Here is a 21825-nt window from a genome sequence, read left to right as displayed (position 1 = left end):
AAGTCAAATTAATGATACTTTGAATTTAAAATTATTTTAAAAATTAAATAATAAATCATTTATGATTTATTATATTTATTCAAAATAAATTTTTAGAGATTTATATATTAAATAGAATATTTTCTTATTTATAATTTAAAATTTTAGTAATTGAAAAAAATATAAAAATTTTATATGATTTAATTTAAATATTTAAGATTTTTGAATTTAATACTTTAAATTTTATGAATAAAAAAATTAACTTGGTTATCTCCAATTTTATCTTAATTAGTAATTATTTAAAAATAATTATAAAATAATAATAAAATAATATTTCAAAAATAATTAATTTAATTACTCTAATTCTTAAAATTAAAATATTTATTTAAAAATAATTTAAAAATTTATAGTTAAATAATATCTGTATATAATTATTAAATTAAAATTAATTTTCAGTTACTATACTACCTTTATTTTTATTGAAAATATTTAAATTACCCAATTCCTAACTCTAATACAACTCATACACCCCACTTCCTAACATCCCGAGTTTTTGGATAATTAAATTTATTATATTTGTTGATGATTTTATTTTAAAAAATTATTTCATTAAAAGTAATTAAATAAAAACTTTATGATACTTTGAATTTAAAAATAATTAGGAGAAATTATTATTTTTGTAATTGAAAAATAAGAAAGAATTATATCGTTCAATTTAAGTAATTTCTATTTAAGTAATTTCTATTATGAATGAATTATGTTCTATTTTATTAATTTGCACTCTTAGAGATTAATTTATTAGAAATGATTAGATTAATTTTTATAAATATTTTAAATTTAAATCAATTAAATTTTCGGTTATAGAAAAATAATAAAAAATTATATTATTTAATTTGAATAATTAATATCTTGAGTTTAAATTATATTTTATAAAATGTGATAATATGTTTATTTTATGATTTAAATTAAAAATAATTAATTGAACTTAACAATATGTTGATAAATAATGTTCTTAAATATTTTTAATAGAGTACATTTAATTTTAAAATTAATCTATCATCTAATTTTTATCAAAATATTTATTTATATCTATCCTTTATTCTTTTATAAAATCATATTTAATTTTAAAATTATTCACATCTTTAATTTTATCAAAATATCTATTCATATCTATCCTTTGTTCTTTTATAAAATTCCTAATTTCTAATCCTAATTTTCAAATTAAAAATCAGAAACCTAATTCTCAAATTGAGAAACCTAACCCTGAAACCTCCCTTTCAGCTTCGCATAACAGCCTTCAACACACATACCCCTTACAGCGGAGAAGAGAGAAAGAGAAAGAGAGGGATCCGAGAGAGCAGAGGAGAAGGGGGAGGGCTGCTGCCTCACCACCGCCACCGTCGCACGCATCGCCACTCCGTGGAGTCGCGCCTTGCTGCCGGTCTGCCATTGAACTGCCGCAGGCGTTGTCACCGCGGAGAGAGAGAGTAACGCGATTGAAGAGAGGAGGAGGAAGGAGACCCGTGCGCCGTCGGAGTCAATGTTACCCAGTCGCCATTGTTCGCCGTTCAAGCCGCTGCCAAGTCACTGTCGATGAAGCTTCTGCCGCCACTGTGAATCGCGAGCAGACGCGTAGAGGGAGGAAGATGGAGGGAGAAGAAGGAGGCGCTGTTCGAGTTGCTGTGCCCAGCTGCCGTCCGCGGAGCCGCCGCCGTCGATTGTCACTGGGGAACTACCGCCGTGCCTCTGGTCGCTGGAATCACGGACAGGAGAGAAGGGGGCTGCCTCTCCTATTGCTGTTGTTTCGTTCTTTTATCGTAAGCGATCTTTGTTTTCAGTTCAATTGAATTCATTTCTGTTTTTTATTCCATTGAGTCTGAATTCTCCATTTTGCTGTTATTAATAATCGTAATGTTATTAAGTTTGGATTATTGCTGTGAATGTGACTGGTTTTCTTGTTATGAGAGATTAATTGGTAGATTTAAGCTTGGATTGAGGTTGTGAAAATGTGATTGGTGTGGTATTGAGACTATTTTGATTTGAGGCTGTGATTTGTGAATAATGATTTAATTGTTTGAAAGGGACTAATTACTCGAATTCATGGTTACGCTGATTTCTTGATTTAGTTGTGAAATTGAGATTTATTTGATGATGGTGGATATTGTTGCAAGATTGTTTGAGAAATTATTAGTTACTGGATATGTTAATTTGACTGGATAATATTGTGTTGAGTGTTGAATTGATTTAGTCTTTGCTCGGTCTGGAATTATTGTGATGATGGTTTAATTGTGACGATTTTCTGATTATTGAGAATGAGTGCTTGTTGTAAATTTTGGTTATATTATCAATAACTTTTGTTATTAAATTAAATGGGTTGAGTACCTTGCTGTTTTGATCGTTGTTGAGAAAAAGATCAGTGAATTGTGGAGATTGAGGTTTGATGAACGAAAAATATATTGAGGTTTCATAGAAAATGATCTTTCCCTAAGCTTGAAGACATGAACCGGAGCGCATAAAGTTTTACTATGTTGTACTGTTGTATGCATATTTTTCGTGTAGTATGTATATAGGTGGAGAATTCTTTTAAGTTGTAATTTTTTTCTCATGTTGCTTTTTCTATTCTCGTTCGCAGGCTTAAATGCGGGATTTAAATGGCTTTGTTGAGATGAGACAACAACTTTTGACTCTGAAACCAAATCATCACATGAACTGGATTGGTTTTTCCGTTGCCCATCATTTGAACTCTAAGTAAGATTTGGATTTATATCGAATTAAATGCTTTTTCAATTGATGCTCTTTGAACTGCCTATGTAAAGTATTAGTAGCATGTTGATCTTAGAGCATATGCTTTAGTTCATTAATGTCTCTTCTTTATTAATGTTGGTTTTGACTTCATATGCGTAAGTATAACTGGCAGTTCACCCAATTATATTTTCTTCTATTCTTGTTGGGATACTTTGCTAGAGATTCCTTGTTTTAGCTTATATAAAATTGGGATACTTTGCTAGAGATTCCTTGTTTTAACTTATATAAAACTACAAGGACCTAAGCTTGATCTGATATGGCCTAGTGCATCTGTGCACGTAGAAAGTGAGCTATTATCTTGTCAGAGTTTCTCTTTTGGTTCAAAGGAAGTAATTTAAATTTGGTTTCTTTTGGTTGTTCTGCATGTTCTTGTTCTTGTGTTTTGACATGAATCTCACTTTCCTTATATGAAACTTTGTGAGTGTAAAAGCATGAAAAACAGGTTAAGTATATTTGTAATTGAACGATGATTAATTAGCCCAAGTTTTATGTATTAAATTGTTAATTCTTGATAATTTGTATCTTTGATTAGTTGGTTTTAAAGTTTGAGAATATATTCTCACAGAATTAGTTAATTTTAACTTCTATCTTAATTTTCACTTAGACGAAAATAGTGTTATGTGTTATTTCTAATTTTAGTTTTCGTTGTTTATGTTTGCAGGGGTACAAAATTGATGGCAACATGCTAGGCTTTACATTGACTGAAACATGCTAGAAGAGTCAAGGATTATAAATTCTACATGATACAAATTTTATGTTAGGAAAAAGTTGTATTTAGTTGAATTTATAGAACTTATTTTATTGTAAAAGAATCTTAATTATATGTAAGATATTTTAATTATCTATATGATTATATATTATATAAATGTTGAGTTAACACATTTAGAAAATTAATTGATATATCAATTATTTAAATAAATATTGCAAAATAAATCTATTTTTGTAACTAAGAATAAAAAATGTTACAAAAGTAAGTAGCATTTTGTAACAAAATATTATAACATAAATCTAAATTATTACAAAAAAGAGTTTATTTATTAAATTTATTATCACTTTTGTAACAAATTTTAGTTTTTGTATCAAAAAAATGTTACAAAATATTACTTTGTATTGTAACAATTTTATTTTTTGTTACAAAAATTTTTTGGAACGGGACATACTACAACGGGCCTTTTTTTGTTACAAATTTCTTTTGTTTTAAAATTTCGATTTTTTATAATAATTTTTTTTGTTACAAATATTACTTTTTCTTGTAGTATCTTTTTCTTTGTCAAATCCGCACCACCCATCATTCGTGCACTCTCGAGCACCAATCCATTGCACACCGCGCTCGTCGTGCCGCCATCACTCGCACACCAATTGCCACACACTTTCTCCTCCTCTTCCACCTCCTCCTCTTTCTCTTAAGTTTTGGATGATTTTGTTAACTAATATTAGATATTTCTTTCTCTTAAGTTTCGAATGTATTTTTTTATATATATTTTGGATTTTTTTATTTTTTATGTTTTAAATATTTTTTTAATAGTTTTAGATTTTTTTTAATTTTTGAATTTTTTCAAAATATTTTAGATGTGTCATTTTGTTAAATTTTAAATTTTTTAAATAATTTTAGATAAAGATATTCTCCACATCCAAGCAATTTTGGCATCCAAGTTCATCCAAGCAATTTTAGGTCACGCGTTTTTCCCGGTTTCTTCTTTCCTCACGCTTCTTCTCTTCTCCCCCGTACTTCTTCTTCTTCTTCTCCTTCTCCCGCGCTTCTTCTTCTTCTTCTCACGCTCGTGTACGTACGGAGCATCTTCTTCTTTTTCGCCTTCTTTTTCACGTTCCTCCTCCTCCTCATTCTCCTCCTTCTTTTTCGCGTTTCTTCTTCTTCACGATTTTCTCCTTATTGTCATTCTTTTGTTGTTGTTGCTGCTGTATTTTTTGTCATTTTCCCCTTCTCTCTCTGGTGAAGAAGTAGTAGAAGGTGAGGAGGAAGAGTTTTGAACTGTGCAGAACAGAAATGAACCAAACATGTTATTATGGTGAAACAATTGTATAGTACTAAATGAATGGAACATTATCCATTATATAAATTCAAATTCGAACAGTTTTTTGCATAATGAACCGATCACGTACTCATGGTGAAACAATTATATAGTACTGAATGAACGAAACATAATCTATTATATAAAATAAAATTCAAATAGCTTTCTGCATAATGAACCGAATACGTACTCATGGTGAAACAATTGTATAGTACTGAATGAACGAAACATAATCCATTATATAAAATTAAATTCGAAACACTTCTGTCTATAATTTAGAAATTATCAATTCAATTCAATTCAGATTCAGAACACCTGCGTCCATTCAATTCAATTCAATTCAATTTAGCAATTGCATTCCATTCAATTTGATTGAAAAAAATAATCAATTAACATAATGTTGGTATTGTTGGTGAAGACAATAATGAAAGAGGAGAAGGAAAAAAAGAGAAGGAGGAGGAGGAAGAGAAGCAGAGAAGAAGAAACTACATGCGCGAAGGAGGAGGAAGCAGGGACGGATCCAGAAATAGTATCATGAGGCCAATAACATATATAATATTAAAAAGTTATGCAAAAAATTATATAATATAAAATGTATTATAAAAATATAATGATAGAGAATATATTTTAAAGTATAAAAAATATGTATGTATTTTTTATTAACGAAGTGTTTGATTCTTCGTTTCGTAAAATTCATCGATAATAGAATTTGTGTTAAATTTTTCAGCAATTTTCTTTTCAATATAATTAAAAGATAATTAGCAAGAAATTTATCTTTTATTTTGTTTCTGGATTATTCTTCACAATATTCATAGCTGAAAAAGAACTCTCAGTAGTTGAAATAGAGAAAATTAATACCAAATGAATCAAAAAGGACGCTCATAAGAAGAAAAATCTACTTTATGGGATTTAAAAAATTTTATTTAATGAAAAAATATTAGTAATAATATCTTTTTATTTTTTTAATATTGTTACTTACTTTTTAAATATTAGAAATCATTAATATTTAAGTTAGACTGGACTTTTATTTATATTAGACTAAATATTAAATAAATTTTTAAAAAATTAAATCATACTTAATAACTTATTACTATTAAATTTTTTTAAAAAAGTTGGGGGCCGAGGCCTCCACTCGCCCCCGTAAGTCCGTCCCTGGGAGGAGGAGGAGGAGGAAGAGGAAGAGGAGGAGGTATACGTGAATTTGAAAGAAGAATATGACGTATGCGTGTATTTGAAAGAAGAAGCACATGAGAGAAGAAGAAGAAGCGCGGGAAGGAGAAGAAAATAAAGTGCGTGTAATGACGTGCTTTTAATGAGAATAGTTTTTGTTGGTGTTGGACGTATTTGAACAAAATATGCATGAAAAAATACATGGATTTGTAGCATAATCCTTTTAGATATCTCTTTTTTATTAAATTTTAGATGTTTATTTTTATTTAATTTTAAATATTTTTTCTTAAATTTTAAATATTTCTTTTTAATTAATTTTAGATGTTTTCACGACCCTTCAAAAAATAATATAGTCTTTGGTTCATAGGTTCCATTTCTCTCCGTATTAGTACAAAGGCTTATACGGGTAATAATTGTCTATGCTCATCAATCATCATCACCCCTCCAACTCATTAAACCAACAACGAAGGACGACACCTCTCCCCCTATAAATATATACATGCACAACACATAAATGGAGATAATCAGAGTTCAGCAATAATAATCTAGCTATAACTAACATTATCACAAAATACAAGATAGAATGCTGTACTTTAGAAAGATGAAATCCAGTCACGTTATCATCTTAGTAATAACGATCCTATGTATGAATAATGGAGTAATATCAAGTCCTCCAGAGGATCCAGTGAAGTGCACATCAAAGAACACAAACTGCACCATAACCAACTCCATTGGCATATTCCCTGACAGAAGCATATGCGAAGCAGGAGAGGTGAAGTACCCAGGCACGGAGGAAGAGCTCATATCCATAGTGGCCACGGCCACCAAGAACAACAGAAAGATGAAAGCCGCCACCCGCTACTCCCACAGCATCCCCAAGCTGGCATGCCCGGACGGCAAAGACGGCTTGCTCATAAGCACCAACAATCTCAATAAGGTACTCAGGGTCGATGCAGAGGCCAGGACCATCACGGTGGAGAGCGGCGTCACGCTCCGGCAGATCATCGCCGAGGCTGCGGAGGCTGGACTTGCCTTGCCCTACACTCCCTATTGGTGGGGTATTACCATTGGCGGACTCATGGCAACCGGAGCCCATGGAAGCACCTTGTGGGATAAGGGAAGCGCGGTTCATGAGTATGCCACGGAGATTCGAATAGTTAGCCCCTCAGGACCTGAAGATGGCTATGCTAAGGTTCGGGTCCTTACTGAATCTGATGATGATAATCAACACCTCAATGCTGTCAGAGTTTCTTTAGGGGTTCTTGGAGTTATTTCTCGGGTATGTGTATATATTTATTTTATTCATTTTCTTATTTATAGAAGATTAAATGCCTGAGCGTGTGCTTCATTTTATATCTAATAATTTAAATGAGTTTTTATGAAATTAAACAGGCGAACTTATTTAGATCATTTATTCGTTTTTTTTTTTTTTTTGTCTGCCTTTTCTTACTACTAATTTTGTCTAAAGAAGTGTTAGTTGATATTTTCAAAATTTAGCTTTTTCTTAATTTTTTTCAAATATAAATAATTAATCAATAATGTTGGTTACTTTTAAAGGGATTTTTTCCCTTTTACACACACACACACTATATATATATATATATAAGTTTTAGATCAATATTCAACTCCGCAAATCTGTATATACTTTGTATGAAAAGAGAAATTGTACGATAAATACTCCAAGTATATATGCAAAATAATGTTCATATAGTAGGGTTTCAACTAATTTTTTTTGTTATGGAAGTAGAAGTGGTGATATACCTTAACATTGTAATTTTTGGTGTTTTTTAAAATTGTGGAAGTACACAAATCGGAGGGTCCGATTTCTGTATCTTAAATTTTTTTTTTTAACCACAAATCGGACGGTCCGATTTGTGTACCTCCCACAAATCGGACGATCCGATTTGTGCACCTCCCACAAATCGGACGGTCCGATTTCTGCACCTCTAATAAATCGGACGGTCCGATTTCTGCTTCTCTAATTAAACGATCCCACATTTGAGTATAACACCCCAACAATCCACATTTTAAAAAAACACCATTACCACTCCAATATTAAAAATAAAAAATTCTCAACTCACTATTATTACACATTTAATCTATAATCATTAGTTAGACTGTAGTTTTCACTTTTTGATCGCTCACTTTTACCTATTATCTCATATTTTCTATTTTAAATCTAAATCGGCATTTCAAACAAACAAAATTTAGATGTAGAAAAAATATTACACATTTTTTCTTATATATATATATATATATATATATATATATATATATAATACTAGGAAAATAATAATTAAAATAATTTATTCAATTTAATATTTATAATTATATATTTATTGTATCTAAAATTATACAACTAGTATAACTAAAATTAGTGAAAGCATTAAAAAAGACCAAAGTAAAAAGCAAATTATGATTGTTTTTGGTGTAACACTCACAATTTTTTAAAATTTAAATATAAATAAACTATAATTTATTTTATTAATTGAAGTTTTTTATTTTTAAAAATTATTTTATTAAAAGTAAATAAATTAATTTTATAATTATTTAAATTTAATTAAATTCATATTCTTATATATATTTTTGTTATCATAAAAATTAATAAAATAAATTATAATTTATTTATATTTAGATTTTAAAAAATATAAGTTATTACATTTGGCCTCTAAACTTTAGCCAAATATTTTTGAATATATATAATTTCTTTTATATCGTCTAAAATTTACTTATATAGTTTAAAAATAAAGGAGTAAATTCTATCTTATTACAATATTTTTTTTTTTTGATAAAAAGTTCTATACATCCAATATATATGGTGTTTTTTTTATAGTTCGTAAATTTTAGACATAAACTTTAAAAATAAAATAATGAATTTTATTTTTTTTATTTCTACTTTTAAGTAATTTAAAAAAAAAATTAGGTAGCAAAAAGTCCCCTTCTTTTATATAAACTATTCATTAGTACTTTGAATTGTGATGAAAACTTATAATAGAGAAGCCTTTGACTTTCGCCTCTAAGTAACTAATGAGTAATGACAACTTGTATGCAGAAAGTTATAAGTAAACTATTGTACGTGCGTACAAGTATCTTAATTAGAAGACATACAGCCATTTTATTTTAATTAATGATCTATCTTGCGCGCAGCATAAATACAGACAAATTAAAGAGTAATAAATACGGATATAGTACGTACTTAAATATTAAATAAAAAAAATTAATCAAACACAATCAGAATTTATTTTAACAATTAATAAATATTAAATAAAATAAATTTTGACAAATTTTTTTTTTTATCTCCCTAACAATTTCAGTGCTTATTATATATGCATACGTTGGTTTTTACAGGTTACCCTGAAATTAGAACCGATGTTTAAGCGATCAGTTACGTACTTGACGAAAGATGATAATGATTTGGGGGAAGAATTGATTAGATTTGGAAGAGAGCATGAATTTGCGGACGTAACATGGTACCCAAGTCAGAAGAAGGCCGTTTATAGAATTGATGACCGTGTCCCCCTTAATACTTCTGGCAATGGATCATATCATTTCCTCCCTTTTCGCCCCACTCTCTCAGCCACATTAGCTGTTGTTAGATCCACAGGTCAGATCCATTCCTTTACCCTTTGCCAAATTGCAATACAATATCATACTTTATTTAACATTCATTAATTATTATATTAATTAATAAATATTAAATAAAATAATTTTTTACTATTTTTAACCAATTATTTTTTGTTACCAAATATTTTAGTCACTTTTATATATATAATAACCAAGGTTGCGAGAACCGGACCGGTCATTAAACCGGTGAGGTCACTGGTTTAATAGTTTACTGGTTCGACCGGGGTTCAACCGGTTTAATTAAATATTAAATAAAATTATTAAAAAACTTAAAATAATCTTAAGTATATAAATTCAATAATTTTTAACTTAATAAAATTTAATATTTCACATAATAATTATCCATTACTTAATATTAGAGGTTCACAAACAACTTCAAACATCAAAGTTTATAACTAAACAAAAAATAAAACGTACATAATGACAAACCCATAATGTTCTACATTCAAAAGATACAATTACTAGCAAGTTTTCAACTAATCAAAGATGCAACTCATCAAAAATCATAATTATACTGTGAAATACTGCCAAGCTGGATCAGATTTACCTCTAGATGAATCAGTTTGAAAATTTTGAGCAGCATTATCTTGTGGCTGTGAGTTACTTTGTGAATGTTCCATCTATAACAATCAGAAAATCAAAGACAAGAAATCAACTTCAAAAAACCATGAAAATAATGAAGCAGCAAACAGAACAGACAGCATAGAGAATCAAAAAATATTTCCAGCAAACAGAACAGGCAGCATAGAGAATCAAAAACTATATCCAGATTCCAGCAAACAGAACAGGCAGCATAGATCAACTTCATGCAGCTTGACAGTCACAGAAATCAACTGATTCAGGTAAAATAAAAATTTAAAGCTATTTCCATTCAGAAGCAACAAAAAGCAAAAGCAAATAGAATGGTCGAGCATAGAGCAAACAGAAGCACAGAGCATATTCATGAACCAGCAAACAGCCAAACAGAATCAGCAAACAGAACAGGTATTTCCAGATTCCAGGAAACAGAACAGGCAGCATAGATCAACTTCATGCAGCTTGACAGTCACAGAAATCAAACAGAATGGTCGAGCATAGAGAAAACAGAAGCACAGAGCATATTCATGAACCAGCAAACAGAATCAGCAAACAGAACAGGCAGCATAGAGAATCAAAAACAAAAATTAAGATCAGCATGTTATCCATGAACCAGCAAACAGAATCAGATGCCCTGTTATTTTTTTTTTCCAAACAGAACAGGCGAGCTAGAAGGAAGCATGTTCAAAATCAAGAAGACAAGAAAATCAGTCTTACCGGCGAATGAGAGGCGGGCTCGGCGAGCTCTTCGAGGTTCGGCGACGAGGAGGCGGGCTCAACGCGGTGGTGGTCGCGGCTGCTGAGGAGCGCTGCTGGGTGGCGAACGAGGAGCGATGCTGGGTCGCGAATGAGGAGCGCTGCTGGAATCTGGAGCTTGGTCGGTGGTGGCAATGGTGGCCTTGGTGGATGAGGGGGGAAGAAAGGGGAGGAGGCTGGGAGCTTCGAGGGTTTGGTGGGTGGCTGATTGATTAGGGTTAGGTTGGTTAAGGTTAACGCGTACGCCAGCTTTGTTTTTTTTTTTTTTTTTTTTTTTTTTTTTTTTTTTTTAAGCCAAAACGACGTCGTTTGGCTTCTGAATTTCCAAACCACTGAACCGTTAAAAAACCGGACGGTTCTTCCAGTTCATCGGTTAACTGCTGGTTCGACCAGTTTTTTCACCGGTTCTTTGCCGAACGGTTTTTGAGGTTACCCGGACCGACCAGATAATCGGTTCCCGGTTTTTCCAGTTGAACCGGCCGATCCGATCCGGTTTTCAGAACCATGATAATAACAGTACGTAACTAAATTGAAGGAGCAGTAATGATATTAATATTCTACCTACTTGCATAATCATTTGTGTTCATTATTATTATTTAACTCTAGATCTCTCATGCGCAAGTATCAGCTTTATTCAATTTTGCGTAGTTGGCTATAGTTGAGTACCTACCATATGCATGCTTGTATAATAATACTATTCTTAGCTAGTCGCCTATTGTCTCTATCTGACTTGCAGTTATCTTTTCTATATAAAGAAATAAGAAATTAAAGATTTTGTCTTTAATATTCCAAAAAAGAAAAATGTAGACAGATAATTAAAATATCAAATAATATGAACAATAGATATATTATATGTTTTTTTTTTTCAAAGATATGAAGATTCGAACCCGCAACCTCTTAAATGAGTATGGGAAGATTATGTCATTTAAGCTATTACTCATTGGCTAGATATATTATATGTTTAATTTACTAAATATACGAATAATTATTCTAATATTAAAATTTAGGTAGGTAATTTAAAAGTATAGTATATTTTATTTTATTGGACCAATTTTAAAATTTATTGTTCACATTATTCATAAAAATTATTGTCTTCCTAACAAAGTTCTTCCAAAAATTAACCCATTATGTATGTTGTATTGAATTGTGGGCCGCTATAATTTTAATTTTTAAATTTGTTAAAATAATAAAATGGCAACGCTATTCTTTGTTTTCATAATTTAGAAAAAAAAAATTAAAACCGCGATGCTATTTTTTATTTTCATAATTTAAAAATATAAAAAGTAAAAAATATTTTTTAATCAAAATGTCAATTAATGAGATTTTTTTTGTATTAATTAAAAAATTTTTTTAAACAAAACATCAATGACTTTTTGTATTTTTCTAAAAGTAATTTTTTATTTCATAGCAGAATTAAATTTACCTAAAGTCAAATAATCTAGTATAATACACCTCTTTGACCAATATTTAAAAAATTTAGCCGTGAACTGGCAATTATTATATTATCAAATTCTCATTTTTCATAATTGATATATCAGATGTATAATAGATGTATGATTGATTCAAGTATTTGTAAAAAATTAATCTAAAATATATAATATAAAGTTATTTTATTTTATATTTTTTTAATTATTACTTACCTTATTTTATATTTATTCATTCCTGTTAGAATAATATTAAATAATATTAGATATAATAAATATGTAATTATAATTATAGATATTAAATAAAATAAATTTAATTGTTATTTTTCTTAGTATTACCGTAAATTAAATATTTTTATTTACTGGGGATATTTTCATAAAGACGCAGAAAACGTCTTTTTTTAAAGATATTTTTTAATAATTAAAATTTAACACATATAATCACTTAAATTATGTTATTTTTGTCAAAATTAGGTCAGACAAATTAATTTGACCAAAAAATAGTAAATCAAATTTTGAATTCGTCTAAAGTAATATTATTTTTCATAAAAAATGACTATAATACCCCTATTATATAAAATGACTAAAATACTCTTATTATATATATTAATTTCGAAAATTCTAAATTCTAACTCTTTTCTTCTCTATCGTTATAGGGTTAGACTTCAAAGTTTTCAAAATTAACACATATATATATATATATATATATAATAGAGATATTTTAGTTGTGTTTTATAACAGGAATATTGTAGTAATTTTTTATAAAAAATATTAATTTATACCAATTTAAAATTTATTTATTAATTTTTTTACTAAAATAATTTGTCCAGTCTAATTTTAATAAAAATAATATAATTTAATTGATTATATGTATTAAATTTTAATTTTTAAAAATCATCTAAAAAAAAGACGTTTTTGACATATAGCCTTATTTACTTAATTTGAACATAATACATATTGTGTGCGACAGAGGAGGTTCAAGAACAAACAGGCGACGCTAACGGCAAGTGCCTTGGTGCAAAGTTGATAACGACAACACTGGCAGGCACTGGTTATGGATTGACCAATAATGGTACTCATCACTAGCTAGCTATATAATAAATAAAAGAAAGGTTCAATAATTAAGGTTGATTACTAATTAGTAATTTTACAGGAGTGTTCCTTGGGTACCCAATCGTTGGATTCAGCAACCGCATGCAGTCATCAGGGACGTGTTTGGACAGCATGAACGACAATCTGATCACAGCATGCCCATGGGATTCGAGAATCAAGGGAGAGTTCTATCACCAAACGGCATTCAGCGTTCCATTGAGTCTCTTGAAGGACTTCATCAAAGACGTGCAGGCCCTCGTTGAGTTGGAGCCAAAGGCGCTCTGTGGCTTAGAGATCAACAACGGCATCCTCATGCGTTATGTCACGGCTTCCAGTGCACATCTCGGCAAGACGGAGGACGCCGTCGACTTCGACATCACCTATTACCGCAGCAAAGACCCTCTGAACCCTAGGCTTTACGAAGATATAATTGAGGAGATTGAACAGATTGGGTTGTTCAAATACGGAGGGTTACCACACTGGGGAAAAAACAGGAACGTTGGGTTTATTGGAGCAATAAGCAAGTACGGAAATTCAGACAAGTTTATAAAGATTAAAGAGGAGTATGACTCGAGAGGTCTGTTCTCTAGCGAGTGGACGGACCAAGTGCTTGGACTCAACAAAGAAGGGTTGACCATAGTCAAGGAAGGGTGTGCCTTGGAAGGGCTTTGTATATGCTCGGAGGATTCTCATTGTGCGCCTAAGAAGGGTTACTTTTGCAGGCCAGGCAGAATCTACGAGCAAGCAAAGGTTTGCAGTAATCGTGAAGACCATGATCTTCAGCAATCCAAGGACGAACTTTAGCTTTAATTTCGACCTTTTAGGACATACATGATCCGTCTTTACTTTAAGTTTTGTGATATTGTGCTTGCTTCATTTTCACAGTAGTAATTAATCATATTTGTTACGTTATTACATGTTGATGAACAATACAGGTATGCTACACATAGGGGTGTTCATTGCCCGGCCCGGCTCGAAGACCCGGTCCTGAACCTTTTAGGGACTAATTTGGTGTGATTTTACTGGGTCTAGGGTCGGGTAAGGGTCTAAAAAATAGAGCCGGTCATTATTTCAGGTCGGGTCCGGGCTATAGTTCGGGTCATCCGAACTCGGCCCGGTGTCCCAGTCATCATACACAATTAATATTTTGTGTTATTAGTGATGGATGATGGCTATTCTTATGTGGAATTTAAGTATTGTAAACCTTAATATTTTGTGTTATTAGTCATTATAAAACTATAAGTTAATGTTTTATGTTTAAAATGCATAAGACTTTAGACTAATGTATAATATTGTGTTATTTGTATTGATTTAAATATTTGGTGTTATTAGACAATATTAGTATTGACTGTGGTTATGCTTTAATTTTAGGAAAGTGTTGGTTTTTGTTATATTTTTCTAAGTGAATTTTACGATGTTAAATAATGGTTGGAGTTTTGGAAATTTGGATATTTTCACATGCTAGCTTACAAGAAGGTAATGTTAACGGCCCGGTTTTGATCCGGTTTTTACCCGATATAATCGTGGCCCGAAAGTGTGTAGGTTTTATCGGGTCTAGGGCCGGGTTTGAGTCTAACAAATAGACCCGGTATATATTTCGGGTCGGGTCTGGGTCACATCAAACTCGGTTTCACCCGACCCATGAACACCCTACACATACAAGCTTTTTTGGCTTACAAGTCCTACAAGTTGGCACAAGCCCAACAAAACACACGCGCATTACACTCCTATATTCGAGAGTAAATACACGCATGTTACTCTACCGTTTCCAGTTTCCAAAGCACGCTACTCACCATTATGATCGACTCTTCTTCTTCTTCCTCGATGAAAACCACAACTGTCATTTTTTCTTCGCGTTTCTCCTCCTCCTCTTCTTCCTTCTTCTTCTCCTCCTCCTCTTCTTCCTTCTTCTTCTCCTCCTTCTTTTGATTTTGTAACATTATGTATTTTTTTCTTCTTTGTTTGATTTTTTCTTCCCAAAAAGAATTATGAGAATATGAAATAAGAAGATGAAGAAGAAGAAGCAGCAGAAGATGAGGAGGAGAAAGAGTTCTGAATTATGCAGGACTTATCAGAATAAAAATACACCCAAATATATATCTTCGTTTTACACCCAAATTTGCTGCAAATAAAGAAATGAGTTATGTTACGTATACACTAAAATCAGCCACCAAAGTTAGCCACCAGTATAAAATACATACTGGAATACAAATATACATTAAAAATAAATTAAAACACACATGTATTTATACACAAATACATTGGTGGCTGATTTTAGGGTACAAATAATATTTTTGTACAGGAAAATGTTTTTTCTAATGCTGCATATTCTTCTTCTTCTTCTTTTCCTTATTTCTTTCTTTCTTTTAGTTAAATGAATGTAAGTTCATCCTCTTCTAAGTAATTTTGCAGCATTATGTATTTCTTCTTCTTCTTTGTTTGATTTTTTTGTTTTTGTTCTTGTTAAGAGAGTAAAACAAGAAGAAACTTGAGAAGGCAAAACAAAAAGAAAAAGATGAATAAGAAAAAAAGAAGAAGAAGATGGCGATGATGATGAAAAAAAGAAGAAGCAGCAGAAGATGAGGAGGAGGAAGAGGAAGAGTTCTGAATTATGCAGAACTTATTAGAATAAAAATACACCCAAATATCTTCATTTTACACCCAAATATCTTCGTTTTACACCCAAATTTGCATCAAATAAGGAAATGAGTTATGTTACGTGTACACTAAAATCAACCACCAAAGTCAGCCACCAATATAAAATACATACTGGAATACAAATATACATTGATTCTTAATTTCGTTTCTCTTCTTATTTGTGCTCCGAACTCTTGTAGAAAAACCTGCAACCTCCGAATAATCCTTGTAAAATTTTACAACATCTTCAAGGGTGTTAAAAGTCATCCCAACCTTGGGGACAAACTGGTCATCAATACCACAGAAGGGCTACAAAATACACCCAAAATACACCATATTAAAATAAGCATAAACTATAGAATGCAAATACAACTATAAAACTATCATAAAAAATAACAAAAACCAGATTCATGAATCATAACTAAACAGAAACTAAAACAATTCAACTAAAAGAATAAGACAATTCACCCTCCATCAGATGAAAAGTCATAAACTGTAAATACACCAAAACTTTCCTAAAATACATCCAAATATTCCTGATCTACACCCGAACGTCTGATATAAAATGGACAAAATTATATTAATTCTAATCAGAACTAGTACATTAGATTTAATTCAAACAAGGAAGAATTAACAGCAAATTTTACAGGCAAGGTTCACACATTATTCAGTTACACAATCAAAAACTACTAACTGGATTCAAATTCAGATTCAATTAAACTAAAACTAAATCACACCTCAGGAACTTCATTGGATTCAGTTTCAAAATCCACTTCGCTTTGGTTCATCTGACAATCTGAAGTTGAATCATCCATTATCTTCAAAAACGATTTCAGAACTTGATGTCAAAAAATAATGGAAATCGAGAATAACGAAGAAAGAAAACATAGAGAGAAAAGTACGTAAATGAAGAAGGAGAAAGCAGAGAGAAATGCACGTAAACGACGAAGGAGAAGGCAGAGAGAAACTCACGAAAGAGATCGAAGAGAGAAGGTAAGAAATTCGAAAAAGAAATAAAATCCTTTCCAAAAAGGAAGTTATATATTCGCGCGTTGATTGAGTTAAAAATCTGTTAGAGGCGCGTGAAACATACGTGCATAACAAGCGCGTTTGAGCGTAACATCAATTAGAGGACTTGTAAGACTTGTATAGTAAAATTACTTATATGTAGAGATTAATTCTAAACAATAATAATTAATGCATCTAATAAGTTAATTTCTTGTCTGTCGATATTATTACTTGTCGCTCTTTTATCGCTTTTGGATTGAGCTCATTAATTTTTTTTCATATGAAAAGAAAATTTAATAACCATGTTATGCATTAAAAAAAGAAAATACTATTTATATACTACTTTTCAGCCACCAATTCATCCATTCTCATTAAAATACAGTAGAAAATATGGTTACGTATAAAGATAATTCAGAACTAATACAACGTCATAAGATTTTCTTCATCGCGCCAAAATCTCCTCTTTTAATCGCAATTTCTTCTCTTCTCGGCAGAAAGGGTTCCATTGCATGCACCTCTCTTCTCTTCTCTTCTCTTCGATCATGCCAACTTCACTCCTTACTTCTCTTCGATCGCACCAACCTCACTCCTCGCTTTCTTCTCTTCTCCACGCTTCCCTCTGCTTTGCTTCACGCTGTTTTTGGTTCTTGTTATCTTAGGGTTTTGATTATAACTTTCGATTCAATGGAATCCACAAGCTTAAATGATGAAATTTGTGTTTAATTTACTTCATACGTTAACTTTTTATTCTTGATTTGATTTTAATTTTTTATTATCCATGTTTTATTCCTAATTTGATTTTAATTTTGTTGATTATCTAGTTATGCAAATGCTTCTGATTTGGCTTATGCTTCTGATATGTGGCTTCATTATATATGTCATTTAGCTCCTTTTACATCATGTACATTGTGTGATTACATACTGAAAAATTTATGTTATAAATTTGTCTAATGAGAAAAATGTTTAGCTCTTAGATTGGAGTTAAATTGGTAGTTTGCATGTTTAAAATTTTTGCATTTTCTTAGATCAGATGATGATACTGATTCTATGAATGTGTGGAGATTTAGTGTTATATTTGACTATTGAGTTTGATTATCATGTTTATCGAGTTTGATTATATTCAGGTTTAATACTATATTTGACTACTAAGTTTGATTATACATGTTTACTGAATTTGATTATACTCAGGTTCAGTGTTTGACTGCTGAGTTTGATTTTAATTTTACATATGCATATGGCTCTAATTTGATTTTAATTTTTTATTATCCATTTAAAAAAAAGAAAGATGTTCAGTCTCTTATGTAGATATACACACGTACACGCATTATGTGCTTTTAATAACATTGTTAATAACTTCTTAATAAAATTCCTTTTTAATTCTAATTAGTATTTTTTCTCCAAAATTAATTAATTAATTAAATTCACTTAGTTAAAACACTTTTAGTCTATGACATAATTGCAACAAATTAAGCACTTTATAGCATGAGTCAGATCTTGATTGTTCCTAGTAAGACACATTGGCTGTGGTGCACATTTGCAAATAATTGATTATTTTATTATGTGAAAAATTGCAGGTTTGATTATATTTATAAGATAATTTGAAGTTGCTTATGTTGGTTGTTGGAGGACAATTTCTGTTGATGATAGTCTTTCCATTCCATTCATCTTTAATTACTAATTTGTCTTATTTATTCATAGAAAATTAAGAGCATTTTTATACCTGATTTGATTTTAAATTTTTGATTATCTATGTTTTAGGTTGTTCCAAGTATAGAAATGGCATTCTTTTCTGTGAAATATTATGAAACTTTTTATATCAATTATGCAAAAAATGGTTGATTTTTTATGGAATATAAGAACTACTAAGTAGGATAAAAATAGACAGATTACATACCAAATCTTGATATGTTCTAGAGCTGGTTATCGAAGATAAAAAATTGATCCACTAAAAAAGATAAATCCAACTTCCGAGTAAAATTGTAAAGTTAGGATTATTGTGAAAAGGGATAAGAAGTTGGAATATGTGTTAACTTTTGTGAATATCCAACACAACCATGCTATTAGTCCTTGGATGGCAAAGACTCTGAGAAAGAATAGGAAACTAAGCTTGCATGCTAAACAGATAGTTGAGATCAATGATCAAGCTGGTGTTATAATGAGAAACTCCAATCAGAGTTTAGCAACTGTTGCTGGTGACTATGATAAATTGACTTTTACTGAAAAAGATCTTCGGAATCATGTAGCAAAAAGTGTCAGAGTCATACAAGAGAAGGGGGATGCGCAATCATTAATGCAGTATTTTCATAGGATGCAACAATAAAATCGTAACTTCTTTTACGAAGTTAAATTGGACGAGCAACATCGTATAGAGCATGCTTTTTGGGCTGATGCTAGAAGTCGTGTTGCTTATGAGCACTTTGGCGACGTTGTGAGATTTAATACGATGTACCTAACAAACAGGTACGACACCACAATTATATATTTCAATTTAATTATATGTACTCTGGTTTTTGCATGTGTTTGATGTATAGGGAAAGGTATAGAATAGAATGAATTTGCTCCTGCTGTGCATGATATACTGAGTTTGATTATGTACTCTTGTTTTTACATATGTTTGATGTATAGGGATAGGTAGAATAGAATGAATTTGCTGCTACTGCTGTGCATGATATACTAGGTTTGATTATGTACTCTTGTTTTTATTATAGGTATGATATGCCTTTTTCCTCATTTCTTGGGGTTAACCACCATGGCCAATCATTACTACTTGGTTGCGCTCTTCTTTCATGCGAAGAAGAGAGTTCCTTTGTTTGGTTATTTGATTGTTGGATATGATGTATGGGTGGCAAGCTGTCTATTGGCATATTGACAGATCAATGCAAAACTATGCGAAATGCCATTGAAAAATCGTTGCCAATGACACAACATTGACGGTGTATTTGGCATATCATGATAAAAATTCCAGAAAAAATAGGAGCATGCAAGCAATTTAACGAGATTAGTACTGATATGACACATATTGTGTAGGATTCTAGGTCTAAGGAAGCATTTGAGAGCTCTTGGACTGATTTTATCAATAGATTCAGTTTGCATGATAATAATTGGTTAGCAGGTATTTTATGAGTTTGATTATCTTATATCTACTGCTTGATTATTTATCATTTATTAATCAACATGCCTTACAAATTTGATTATGCACATTTTATGGTTTTAGGTTTGTACGAAGAACGTAACAAGTGAGTCCCTATTTTTCTTAGCAACAGTTTTTGGGCAGGCATGAGTAATACTCAAAGGAGTGAAAGCATGCATGCATTTATGAAGGGCTACCTAATCTCAAAGAGCAACTTGCAACAATTTGTAACACAATATGACAACTGTCTTGCAAATAAAGCTCAACAAGAATATGAATTGGATGCTGCCAGCTTTAATACCATTATCCCTTGTGCTACTACCTCTACTATTGAAAAACAGTTTCAAAAGGAATATACTCATGCAAAGTTTAATGAGCTTTAAAAGGCGTTTAGAGCAAAGGCTAATTTCTTTTCAACAAAAGAGCATGAAGAGCGATATATTGTTACTTATAAGGTTATAGAAGAGATTAAGAATGGTGATAAGATGTTTGATTCTACGTATGAGGTGTTGTTCGATTCTTTAACTTTAGATGTTTCTTGCTAATGCCATCTTTTTTAGTAAAAGGAAATCTTATGCCACTATACTCTTTCAGTCCTTGGTCTTGAAAGATGATGACAAGTCATCTTATGCTAGCATTTCAAGTATTTTTCACTTGTTTCATTAGGTTTTATGCACTTTCTCGCATTATAAGTAAGTAATTTGGAGTGGATTTGTATGGTTATGTCAACTCAATCTACCATCATTTATTTGACACAAAATCACAAGGTTTAAGCTAGAATTCGTTGGTTTTTGAATGATTTAGAGATCTTGTGAATTTGGTGATGCTTGTATTGGTTGTTTTGATTACTTATAGGTGAAGAAAAGAAAGAAACAAGGAAAGTATGCTCAACCAAGTGTGGCCCATGAAACAAAATTGTGGCACTCAAGGAAGCAAGCATAGCGCTCAAAAAGTGAGCGGAGCGCTCAATAAGTGAACGCTAGCATGGAGAGGCCAACCAAGAAGCAAGGGCGCTACGTTTAGAGTGTCAACGGAGTGCTACAAGGAAGTGCTCTAGCAAGGCACCAGCGCTCAAAACAAAGGAGTGCTCTGTTAACTATCTTACCTTTATCGTGGCCTCCCCAAGAAGAAAAGCAAGGCGTAGCACACTAAAGGGAGCCGTCCAAGGTTCGAAATGGGGACCAAGAGAAGCGCTACAAGGCTTGGCAAGGAAATTGCTCAAAATGGCTTCACCAGGGTTCCAAGAGGGAGCCTCACTCTAAGGTAGGTAGCGCTACGTTCAAAGCACTCACTGAGCGCTATTGGTGAATGAAAATTGGCCCAAAATGAAACAAGCAAGGCTCGAAGAGGGATCCAAGGGAACCAAAGTGGCGCTACGTTGAAACACTTCGCTTAGCGCTATGTTTGGGCTTGGCATGAAGACAAGAGGAAGCAAGGAGCGCTACGTTTAGTTAATTCACTGAGTGCTTCCCTGAGCCCAATTTCAATCAAATGCCACCTTGGATCAAATTCTTCACCAATTTGAAAAGCCCACTCCAAAGTCTGAAAATCAAAATTAGAAAGTGTATAAATAGGACTTAGTTTGATTTGTAAA

The 21825-nt window shown here is 31.4% G+C and overlaps 1 protein-coding gene across 1 annotated transcript; it reads left to right on the top strand.

The window, feature by feature from the left end:
- Positions 1–6567: 6567 nt before the first annotated feature.
- LOC107648068 (putative L-gulonolactone oxidase 6) lies at positions 6568–14260 on the top strand. Its single transcript, XM_016352085.3, has 4 exons — positions 6568–7263; positions 9333–9588; positions 13335–13436; positions 13518–14260. The coding sequence occupies exons 1-4, from the start codon at positions 6568–6570 to the stop codon at positions 14258–14260; spliced, it is 1797 nt and encodes a 598-aa protein (XP_016207571.1).
- Positions 14261–21825: the final 7565 nt, after the last annotated feature.

Source organism: Arachis ipaensis, chromosome B6 (assembly GCF_059453495.1).
Source record: "Arachis ipaensis isolate K30076 ecotype BB chromosome B6, ASM5945349v1, whole genome shotgun sequence".
Taxonomy (NCBI): domain Eukaryota; kingdom Viridiplantae; phylum Streptophyta; class Magnoliopsida; order Fabales; family Fabaceae; genus Arachis; species Arachis ipaensis.
This window is presented reverse-complemented; position numbering and strand designations above follow the sequence as displayed.